Below are 12,136 nucleotides of genomic sequence, written 5' to 3' on the forward strand. Positions count from 1 at the left end.
AGCCATAGCCGAAACTACCGCGCGGAGTCGCGTGCTTTGATTAATGACACTTTTCCTTTTCAAACTCCCGGGCCCAGCGTGAGTGACAAGCGCACACGGCTGTACGGCCTATACTGCGAGTACGACGGGCAGCAGAGGAAGCAAACAAAAAAAAAAACTGCTCCTCCGAATCGCCCATCGAAGGGGGGCCTACCCCATAATCGATCTTTTTCCCCCGTTGGATCCGGAGGGGAGCAGTACCAGAGTGGAGTGGAGTGAAGTAGACCGGGAACGGACTCCGGAACGCATGATCCTCACGTACTACCACACTCCCTGGCATCTGATTGACGTGCTGTGCCGTACCGATGAATGCAACGGCGATTTTCCAAGGCCTGGACCTAATGTTTACCGGAAAAAGTTGGACACTGGCCCCACGTGAACTGGCCCCAGATTAACGTGGAAACTTGGATGGAGCGAGAGATACTTACTTGACTGAAGGAGAGTGCCGTTCCGGTGCTGCTGTGGAAGTTTTTGGCGACCAGTTCGAGCGGCGAGCAGGGCAGAAATGGGGAGGCCGCCGGTGGAGTATTATAGCCGCCGGTCGCGAACAGCGATTCGGTCACTGCGGAAGAGACGGTAAGAGATGGGTTTGTGTTGTGATTAGACGATAGCTGCTGCGACACTTTGCTGCGTAAAAAGATAATATTTAATCAAAAAAGTTTTTCTTCTCCACCGCATCCACCGGTTCGGTGGTGGCCGCATTCCGCTGTAAGCTGATTTATTAGAGAGTTTTGTAGCACCGTCGTGGCACAGCTGAAGTCAGTCAAGTGAAGTCAGTCTATTACTTAGAAGGGCGGGGTGAGGGTGGACAAAGATTATTCCAAATAACCATTTTAGTCAAATGGATTGCCATTTTAATGTCGCCGTCATTGGCGGCAATGTCAGCGCATTAAGGTCGTCCAAGGCGAAAGCGACCACCACAGAGAGGAGCGAAGAAGGCACCAGTAAAACCGTGTTTAGGGTCCACCCCCCTCCGCAGGGGGTAGTGGATTGTCATAGAGAAGTGCAGTGCCCCGGTGAGGGTATAAAACTGGAGAAGAAGAGAAAAAAAAATTGAAAATCCCATAAACAATGGACCCCGCATAACATTGGGCCGCATAAGAGGCCAATAATATCTGCATCCTGACGAGCAGAAGGTGTAGAAGAGGCATAAAACAGGAAGAACGAAAGAAAGGGAGAGAGAGAGAGCGAGAGAGAGGACAAGCCGGAAAGGGCCACGGCATCTTTTTCGAATGCTTTCCGTGTTTTTTTTTTGCCAAAGTAGAGTGCCAACAGTGGCCAGATATTCCAGCAGCAGCAAAGCTATAACGAAGCCCTCGTCGTCATCGCCGTCGTCGCTTGTAGTCATCGAATGCGATCCGGTCCCGAGCGGCAAGGGCCAGATATCGGTGAATGCATGTCACGGACTACGGCATACCGATGCTAATGTGCTCACGGCCCTTGTGGACGGCCTGGCAGCGGAGGTGGATTCGCATGAATGGATGGAGCGTCGTGGAGCGGAGCGGAGCGGAAGGAATACTTGAAGTCGCGCCGAGTTAAAGAGCTCCTCGACCGATCCGGAGGTGGTTCGGGGCCGGGTGGTTGGCGAATTCCTACCAATCGTACCACACACACACACACACACATACACACCAGGGCCAACAACTATAAGCCTGCAAAGTGTGGCAGAAGCTGAAACTTGAGCCAAATGATCCGGACGAGATGGAGATAAAACTGAACCTGAGGGCTTCGAGAACCCGGGTTCGGGCTTACAGGAGAACTTCTCGAGGGTTCGAGATTTTTGGTTGAGGAAATGAATCGAAGCGGTAAGGGATGGCTTTAAGCCGTACCGCTTTTTGCACGAACGAAGTGTACCTTACCAGGGAACCGAATTCGTTAATGAAAAGGAACTCTCACCACCCTCCGCGCGCGCGCGCGATAAGAGGAACAAGCCCCGGACTGCGAGCCCCGTTGTGTGACCATTCCACAATGGTGCCAGAGCATGGTCAGCAATGGTTTGTCAAAGAGGTGGAGCGCCGGAGCATAAAACCATGAAATATGTCCAACACATCCATTAGAGCGCAATGTTAGAGCTCCCCGCGGCCACCATCCGGCAGCCATATTTCGGATGCAGCCAATTTTGGAGGCTGCAACTTGCACTTGGAAGTGTGACGTTTCGTAAATAAGCTGAGCTGCTAGAAGTGCACAGGTTTGATTGTAGGACGGGGGACAAGCACTTGGTAATGCACCTGCACCTACATGGCCCCACGATCGTGCATGCGGTACTGATGGTAATTTATAACTTGAGCTCACTAACTACTAATACCGGTCCACTGGAGAGCTGCAGTAGAATCGATGGCAAAAAAGTACCAACCGGCGCGCTGGTACTGTTGCTGCTGCTGCTACTGCTGCTGCTCTGATACAAAGAATCGAACAACATGGCGTAAGTAGTAGGTACTCCCGGTGTACAGGAAAGTAGAAGTTCGAATCAGTTTGGCGCAAAATTGTTGAACAACTCCGGGGGAACGTGAGATTTACGACAGAAGTGACCCGCTGTGCCCTCCTCCCGGTCCATATAGTTCCGAACCGAAAGAAACGTTACATGTACTTGCCAGGGGGAGAGGGAACTGTTGTAGTAATTCCGGGCATGGTGGTGGTTCAGTAAACAGCCCACAACTCCCACATCAGATGGCGTGTTGTGTTTTTGGTCGAAATTTTCGATTAGACATTTGGCACCGTAAAAGCATTAATTTTCGCACCATATACTCCCTAGAGGGGGGTTGTAAGGAGGGATGGTGGTGCAAGTTTTGAAAGGCATCGCCACCGGTGCCATGTTGCGTGGCTTTCGACCAAACCCACCACCGGTTATTACAGCGCCAGTAGCAGCAGCAGCAGTAATGGTTTTGTCAAGTTTTGTTGTGTGTTAGTGAGTCAGGGAAGGCAGGAAGCGAGTTTCGACCAAAGTAAACCAATAAATCCCGCATTGCATTTGACAGGGGAGATCAGATGCGGGGGGTCTTTGGAGGGAGGTTCAAGTATCCGAGCCAGTTCAACCGGAACCTGGCCGTGTATTTGCCGTAGAGTTTTACATTTATTTGCGAAAGAACCACCCCGCGAAAGGGGTCAAGACAGGCTTCTGAGGGTGAGAATGCAGCTTCGAACACGAACTCCGTCCGTTTGGTTGCCAAGAAGGCCGCCTACTTTGCTCTCTGGTTGCCGCTAGCAGCAAGCAAGCACTGTTGATTATTACTTTTGCGTCACAACAACTCGTGTGCAGTGTGTGTATACTGTGTGTGTGGATATGGAATTCGATTTAAATTAAAACGTCATAAACCCTTCTGATCGTATCGTGGTTTGCGCGTATCGAAGGGCCAGCGTTTTCGTAGTGGCCGCGAACAGGCCGGTTCCAGTTCGGAGTCGTGCCCAAGAAAGTGAACGACGACTGTTCGACCATCCAATAAAACTGAAAAGCTCGATTGCGCGAGCTCAGGTTTCACTTGACGTCGACGGCGGCGGCTGAATGCACTCGCGGGTCTAAGGTCTGTGCTTTTTTTTTGCGCTGCAACCAGGTCGCTAAGCAGGATCAGCAACGGAAAAGGGCACAGGCACTGGCTCTCTAAGCAGATTGCCTGCAGTTGCATAACCCCCCCACGGATGAGCCTTCTCTCTTCCCTCCACAAAGGGACGGGGACCCCTTCAACGAGTCAATGACCGTCGTCCGGCTGGCTGGGTGGTGCACCTCTCTCACCCTAGGTGCGGATCTTGTTTCTCGAACGGGCTGGCTCAACAACAAAGTTGACGGTACCGTCCGCATTGTGGCTCGATGTCGTTACATGTCGTTGCCGGGAGTGGCTGGACAAGCCCCGGACAAGAGCAAAGGGGGAAGGCTTCGAACAGTATTAAGCCGTCTTCTGGGCTGGCAGGACGTTGGCTTAGAAATGACAAGACCCTGTTCTTGTGTGTGTGCGTGCGTGCGTGCGTGTCTTCGACAAAATGGCCATTTCTGAAGCAATTTCCGTAGTGTCCATTTCAATGCTCCTCCTCCTCCTCCTCTAGCTAGCCATCTTGACAACCCCTCGGACGGCGGCGGAATGGCCTCTAATGCCCCCTTCGTGTGTCACAAGAAGTCTCCAGCGTCTCCGGTAATATGATAAAACTGGACATGAAAAGGATTCAACGCTGAAACGATGTGACATCCCCAGAGCATCCCCCCCCGCGGGGAGGGGATGATGGAGGTGTGGATGGAGGTTGCACAACACGTTCCCCATGTCGTCACCGACCGACCGTGCTCCTACTGCCTTGAGTGTCATCTTTTCTCATCTGCAAAACTGGCGGATAATAAAATTGAAATAGATACCGCCTTGGAAGATAGTATCGGAGGCAGAGATGACCGGCAGAAGGCTGGCGAAGGCCTTGGGGTGCTGCGTTCGGACGTCAGCAGTCCACGCTAACGACCAGGAAGATCATCAACAGGAACAGGGAAGCATCATCCCTTCATCCGTTCATCAACGATTCATCAACGACATCAGCAAAGCGACCTTTACAGTTTTACGACGACAACGACGACGAAAGCCGAGGGACCTTCTTAGAAATTCGTCTTCTGCCTAGTGTCTGGCCTTCATTTATCTTTGGCCAAGTTTTGTGTTTATCCTGGTTTTCAGCCCTCGCCCCCCTCCCCTTCTTCTGTCTCCTTGGAGACCTGTTGGAGACACATCGGGGTACGTCCACCCCGACCACAGCAGCGGTTATCACCGTGTGCTGACCAGTTGAACGGACGAGAACAATAAAATCCGGGCCGGGTCCGGCCACCAGTGTGTGTGTGTCTGTGTGTGTGCCAGTGGTGGTGAATGGACAACTCGGTGCATCTCCGCTTCTCCAAAAAACACATTCCTCAAAACTCGGTGTGTGTAAGGAGTGGCCGTCCAGGCGGAAGATGTTTGGATACCCAGCATACCTCCCACGAGCAAGGCTGATACCCGATGTAATCTCGTCAGCCACAGCATCCTTGGCCTGCCGAGCAGACCATTAGATGCCGTTCAATCGATCCCTGATGACTGAATACCGGAAACGGGTTCCAAGAAGCATTGTTTATTTTCTTAAATGTCTGGCCATCGTCTTACAGGAAGTTCCCCGGTAGCCTAACGGACCCGATAACGGGTAAAGACCTGGGATGGGAACACACTCGAGACTCGAAGTCGACGTCGTCTCGGGGCCTCTTGGCAAAACTGGACAAGAGAGAGAGAAAGTTTAGGCCATTGTTTGGGCCCTCAGCTTCGTCTTGTGTAGATAATTATTTTAAGCTTCATGTAAATATCAAGATTTTGTGCCGCATCGAAGCACATTCAAGCATTCTTAGAGGGCCGACCGGCCGGCCGATGTCTGTTCGTCGATGCAGAAAGATAGTTTCGTAGGACTTTCGATCTAACAATCCCTTCACCTTTCAACGGTCCCTTCAAGATTATCCCTGGATAATGCTGCTTCGGAGTCGGAGTTGCCTTGGAGCCAACAGCATGAAGAACAACATGCATGCTGGCTGTTTGCAAAACATTCCACCACTCGTGTGCAGCTGACGAGCTACGGGAGCTGCTGTCCCAAAAACGGGACAATAGAAGCCAATAGAGGCACATAATGGATCACTTTTCTAGGGGCGCTTGATGCATTCGATTCATTTTGTTTTGACCGCTGTACGGCATCGCGTGCCCTCTCCATCTCATTAAACACTCGGCGCCATCGGCTTAGCCTTCAATGGGCTGTCAATAAACGGTTTAGGGACCCGCCAAGAAGAAAAAGGAAAAACACTCTCACCGAAGCGTAAAACGGGTGCGTAGGAAAGGAAAACGGACGACCAAAGATCAAAGGACACATGCCACCGTGAAGGAGCCCGCACAAGGATAGAGAGAGAGAGAGCGGGAAATTGAAAATAAAAAACCTCCCCGCGAAGTTCATCGAAAACAAAATGAAGTGAAAGAAAGCAACAACTAAAACCTGGAACCAAAGAGAAAAAAAAACACTCAAAAAAACGAGCGAGAAGAGTGCCGGGGGGACTCGCAGGCTTTACAGAGATGGAAGACCTTCGATAAGGGGATAAAAGATTGCCCCTCACGGAAGATGGATGTCGATGGACCCAGGATAGCGGATGCACACTCACACACACACACACACACACCCTTTTCGGCCTACGCTCCGTTTTCTTAATGTCTGAGAGCCAAGCATCGGTTGAGCTATCCGGAGCATCGTCGTCGAATCGGAATCCGCCGCAGGACGCGGCGCGGCGCGTATTAAAAACTTTTGCCACGTATTGCCATTTATCGATGAAAGAACCTTTCATCCATCAACAACAGTGTGTTCACGAGGTGCACGCGAATCGCGCCCACGCGCTCATCCACCCACGTAAATGAAGGATTCGTCGTCCTGCCGCCGAGGCCTCGAGCACAACGGCAAAAGTTTGTGTGCTTTCGTGTGCGCCGAGACCATAAATTACGCATTCGGCTTCGGTCTCGGTTCGGGCGGCACTAGCACCCTTCTTGTCCTCCTCTTCCCAAAAAAAACTACTACTTCTTCACCCAGCGTAGCGGAAGAAATATTGCCATTTTGTCAGGACACCTAGAACGACGACGAAGGACGAACGGTTTTTGTAATCAAGCCCTCGCCGGGCCCGGGGATGTCATCGAATCATCGGCTACCGTCCGCAGTCCGGAGCGAAGCGGAAGAAGAAGGAAATTGATCGAGTTTACGGGCCTGCAGTGATGTAAAGACGGCCGTCTGCTAAAGGCGGCCAAGGGGTTTGCTACTCGCTGAAAGTCTACCTAAGGTTCCGCTAATGGCTTTCGTAATTACCGTACAACTCAATTTCATCGGGAAATTTATCGGCGCTGCATCGGAACCCCAATCCGATGTGATGTGCGCCACGCGATTCAATATCGCAGCAGTAGCAGCAGTAAATGGGCATAAACCCTGTCCAAAGTCTAGTCTCCTTTCGTGTTTCGTGTGGGCATAATTAAGGAGTCTGCTGCTGCTGCTGCTGCTGCTGCCAGCACTGGATCATGATCATGGGCCAGCAAACGTGATCGTAAAGGAGTTTGCTCGTGTAGGTTATCGCGAGTGCGATGCTCTGTGCGGTTGTGAAATATGATTACATAGATTGCAACGGATGCGTGAACCAGACCGAACTAACCTCTTTCCCAGTTAATTGTGAACGTGTTGTTTATAGAGGCCACTAGAGCTGATCATACATCTTTCTTTTGGATTGGAGATTGTGTTTCGTATTATGATGTGGAGGATATCTTTGGGAAGTTATGTTGCTTGATATCTTATAGGGGATGAGATTGCATTAATTAATTAGTCGCCTTCTCTTGCGCTGCCATCAAACCTTTGATGCCCAACCTGTCATAAACGACGACAATCGCTTATGCTCGACGCCATCAACGGTTTCGGACATTAATAAGCAGCAGCAGCACCTCTACCCCTGAGTGGTCACGACGCGACAAGATCGTACTTGGAATGTCTTTAGTGTGTGTGTGTCTGTGCGTGCGTACGTGTGTGTTTAGGAGATAAAAGCTCGCTGTTTGGTCACGGATTCGTGGTCCATTCTAATCAAATCTAAGTAACATCCCGATTGAGCCTTGAGTATGATGTCTCTACCGTGGAAGACAGCGTAATCCGTTGGTGGTGGCCACCACCATCACCACAAACAATGTGTCGATGTGTTTAGAGCGTCAAAGCACTGTGGCCTGGCCTGGGCCGGCCCCGGCTGTGTTATGAATAATTCCACAGGAAGTCTTTCATTCTTCGCGTCGCTTGTCGGCTTATCGGTTGATTTATTAATCGTAAAATGGGAACTTCACTCATAAAACGTTAGCTCCAAACACACACACACACACACACACAACACGAGCATGGCACGGCACTGCATGTCAATTAGACACCACGATAGAGAGAGAAAGGTAGAGAGGGCCAGCGCCATGGGGTCTGGGCCCGTGGTACCGGCACCAGGAGGATTTTGTGTGTTTTTTTTTTCTCATCTCTCTCCTTTTAGTCATAAACACCACGTCACAGCTTACAAGACGACACGTGAAGATGCGCGATTCGTTGTGAGCGTATGTTGTGTTGATTTTCTCCCGACAACCGTGGCCCTCGGCAACGGCGGGTGGCCCCGCACTTTGAGGTCAGATCGCTCTCAACCCCACCAAAGAAGGAGGAAGATCATTGAACTGGTACATTTCCCAGTAATAGATATAAACTTTTACGAGCACTGGTGTGTGTATGTTCTGTAGTTTTGATGGTGTTGTAGAAAAGTCGAGAATACGTTACGTAAACAATGTCTTACTGGCCAATAGACGAGAAGGAAACGAGAAAGGAATGAAAGAGTTTTATGAAAATATTTCCAAAAACGACAGTTGAGAGAATACTACAATCAATTTATCAGTATCTTTAGCTGCTTCACACACTGTGCTACAATGTGCCGGAGACCTCACAACGATGCAAAACAATTTTTTTTATTCTAAATCAAATCATATTAATCTCCAGCCATACTAAGCTCAAGATCCCAAGGCCTTCTTAGTGAAGCGAAGTAAATGGAAATGTCAAACAGAAAATAAGCCCTCTGTCCCTTCTTTCTCTCTGCAAACGCGCCAATGCAAAATGATGATGGGGATCACATTGTTGAAAAATGTACACAATTTGGACAGGACAATGTTTTCCATCACGCCGGGCATCGGAAGCAGCCTGGAGTATTGACGATTGCGATTGACTAATAGGGAAGGCATAATGGTTCTAATGTTGCTGCTTAAATGTTTCAGATTAGTGTCAGTCGGTAGGACAGGAGCACATCACCGCCGCGAGCGACTGGGCGAGCCATCTAACACAGCCATCAATAGCGTCCGTTACGTCAGACCAGGCCAGGGACCAGACGCCGATGGCCACCCTCGAACGTAGGAGCGAACGATGGTAGAGAGCAATATGTAAAAATGAGCCAAATTTATTGAAGAGAAAGACGACCGAAAGAAGCGAAGATAGTCATCGAGAGACGATGACGACGATGACGACGACGACGACACCCAAGCCCAAGTTCCATCTCTATAAATCTCCCAAACACTCCAACAGGCTCGATCGATCGCGGAAGGTTTGGAACGCGGTGGGGTGTGAGGTGTGGCGATAATCAATGCACGATATTCCATTTGATTAATGAAGTCATAGCTTAATCCCTCATTAATTTTATTCAGGTTTTACTGAAAAGCTTGTCATCCACCGGGCGCTGGGGTCTCCGCGTCTGTGTGTGTGCGTGTGTCTGTGAGGGGTCGTGTGAAAGCAGCAACGACGAATATCGAGCCGAAAGTGGAATGGAAAAATCATCGAAACATGAATCCGGACGAAAAAAAAGCTGGTAAATCCGAATCCGAGGAGAGACAGAGAGAGAGAGAGAGGGTCGGAGAGTCTGGGAGTTGGAATCGAAGAAAAATTCCGGAACGAATTGAGAATAATCATCGGCTTCCTGGCTGATGGTTCCGGTTCCAGCAAAGTCGGAACGAGCAACGAAGCAAAGAATCAAATCTTTCGTCGATTATTCTCTTTTATTTTCTTCAATGGCCGAAACCTCAGGGGCGCCTCACCAGATGTGGGACGGGCTATGATTTGCGAACGATAAAAAGTGCTTCTTCCTTGCACACACACACACACACACACACGCACACACAGAGCAATCGATCGACCAGCAGCACCAGCATTATCATCATCATCATCATCGCACGACCATCATCATTATTCATAATTATTTTACTCCCCATCACGTCCATCTCATATCAATGGAGTGGCGCTTCTGGGGAGGACCGAGGGTCCAGTTTTTATGGCATCCATCGTATCCGAAATCCAGCATCAGAGGCATCAGAAGCAGCAGCATGCTTCGATGGCGAGAGTCGCTTCCTCGTTGAACTGCGGTACGGTGCGTGTTGCGCTCTATTTTCATTTTCATGTTGCGCACGCCAGGCGCCAGGCGCCATTCTAATCTGTAGCTGGAACCACACCTCGCCTCAACAACGGACGAGAACGAGAACGAGAACGAGGACTACTACGATGCGGCGTTCGCGGCTCATATGTAAGCAATGAGCGTATTTGCGAAATCGATTAAATCGTTTCTGGCTGATTGGAACCCCCGTTTAATCCCTGACCGGACACACGCACACACGCGCACGCAGCGAGTTGGAGAGTGGCTTATCCCCGGTGAACCGTAAAAGCTAAAGCAAAATCAATAAGATGGCGCGAGACGAACACGACGATGGAGATGCCCTCAGGGATCGGTGCAATCGAACGATTGACTTTGCGCTAGAGCCAAGGGAGTCTACGGGGTGTGCGTGTGTGTGTGCGTGTGTGTGGCGCACAACAATAGCATTAATAATTAGAGACGATATAAATAATTAGCCAGCCAGGAATTTCATCCCCTTCCAGAGTGGGGGGGTCGCTTGGCTAATGCTGGCCACTCCAGGCGAATCATAACACCCTTCACCCTTCAACTGTAATCATTGTTATTATCTGAGACGACCCCCTTCTTCATTGGCCACCTTTCCACGGTGCAGCCACGGCTGCAGGGTTGCAGTTTCATGAATAAATAAAAGGCGTTTAGGCGCAATATTGGCCGCCCCGCCTCGGGCGCTATAGTGCATTGACCGGCACTGTACCACTCTCTCAAACAGAAAACATTGTTCCCGTTGCTCCGTTGCTGCTGCTGCTGCTGCGGCTCATAATTTAGCTTTGATTTGCATACAATTAGATAGCGAAAGATATGTAAACAGTGTTTCGATTTGCAAACACGATTGCCTGCATGCAGATAGCAGCAGATTGGTTGGCCGAAGGAACGGCCACGGGTTAGCCAAGGGTTTTGAGAGGTAGATTGAACATAGATTGAACGTTTAATTGACCATAGACGCGGAGCAGTAAAGTGGTAGTAGTAGTAAAAAACCCGGAGAGGGAAAGAGAAAAAAAAACATGTAATAAACCGAGCGGATGTTGTGGAACGACGGAACGTTTTGCCGGAGACGGACGGAAAATGACTTGCAAGTCCGGGGACCGGGGAGTTAGGAACCGTATAAAGAGACCGTGTTTCGCGGTGGCAGGAGCGGGAGGCGGGGGGGAGGGGTAGTTAATTAGTGCGGCACTCGCTCGGTTTGACTCCTTTCGGAAGTCAACCAGCGAGGATAGAATGCGGAATTTTCCCCGAAGAAACGCACACGACGAAACCGGTGTTCGACGGTGACTTGGCGCGTCTTCTGCATCCTCAGCTCTTCCCTCGAGTTTTTCCACGAGGCACGGCGAGCCGTTTGCCGGTAATTTACGCCAAAGTTAACCGAAGAACACCAACCACCCTCGACTGGTGCTACTATCGAAGCGCACCACCACCAGCACCACCACCAGCGTATCGACGGCGATGGAAGAGCGAAAGCGAAAGCGAAAGCCATAACCCCTTTCCCATTAAGCCGTGTAATTAAATCTTAACTTTTTCCTTCCTTTGGGTCCAAGGCGCAAAAAGCTAAGCGCGCTAGCAGCATCTTCGGTGGATGAAAGTGAAACAACCTCCCGCGTAGCTCAGCATCAGACCTGGTTCTTGGTGTTGAGCTTCCCTCCGTAGAACCGCACGTGTGTGTGTGTGCTGCTGCTGCTTTAAGGGACCTGTTTCTTCCGACGTTCTACCGGCAGCTCTATTAAGTGGCATCGACGAAAATTAGGAATTCACTCGCCAGAACCGCCTAGTGCCGAAAACACGGCCATTCATTCCGCCGGACCGGTTGCTGCTGCGAGAACGGAACTTGGTGGCAGCGGAAGGCAGCAATCAGGCAGCAGACCGGAACGAAGGCACGTGCAGCAGCGGAGCCAACCTCCGCCAATACAGAACGGAGCAGCGCGCGCCTTTGGATGAGTCATTTACGGAAGGTATTAGGTGCGTTGTTCCCCTAAGCAGTGGGTGGGCTGCTGCTCTGGTCTGGTCTGGACATCATTGATGATCGGCGTGTGTCAGCGAATGGCCACCAGAGCCATGGACGTGGGCGATTGACGGCGTAGGGCGTAACAATAGTTTTCACACCTCCGCGCGATGCATATCGCGATCTCGGTCGCACCGCGAGGGAGGACA

General features: G+C 50.6%; 2 protein-coding genes across 8 annotated transcripts in view; one reads left to right on the forward strand and one right to left on the reverse strand.

The window, feature by feature from the left end:
• Positions 1–12,136, forward strand: part of LOC125950219 (uncharacterized) — a 486,985-nt gene that overhangs the window by 153,974 nt on the left and 320,875 nt on the right. The window lies entirely within an intron of this gene.
• The window catches only part of LOC125950165 (protein winged eye), a 111,428-nt gene that overhangs the window by 29,610 nt on the left and 69,682 nt on the right, over positions 1–12,136 (reverse strand). For all 7 annotated transcript variants that reach the window (XM_049677863.1, XM_049677869.1, XM_049677866.1 and 4 more), the window contains one exon: positions 468–601. In XM_049677863.1, coding sequence (XP_049533820.1) covers positions 468–601 — 134 coding nt within the window. The remainder of the gene's footprint in view (positions 1–467; positions 602–12,136) is intronic.

This window comes from Anopheles darlingi, chromosome 2 (assembly GCF_943734745.1).
Source record: "Anopheles darlingi chromosome 2, idAnoDarlMG_H_01, whole genome shotgun sequence".
In the NCBI taxonomy this organism is placed as follows: Eukaryota; Metazoa; Arthropoda; class Insecta; order Diptera; family Culicidae; genus Anopheles; species Anopheles darlingi.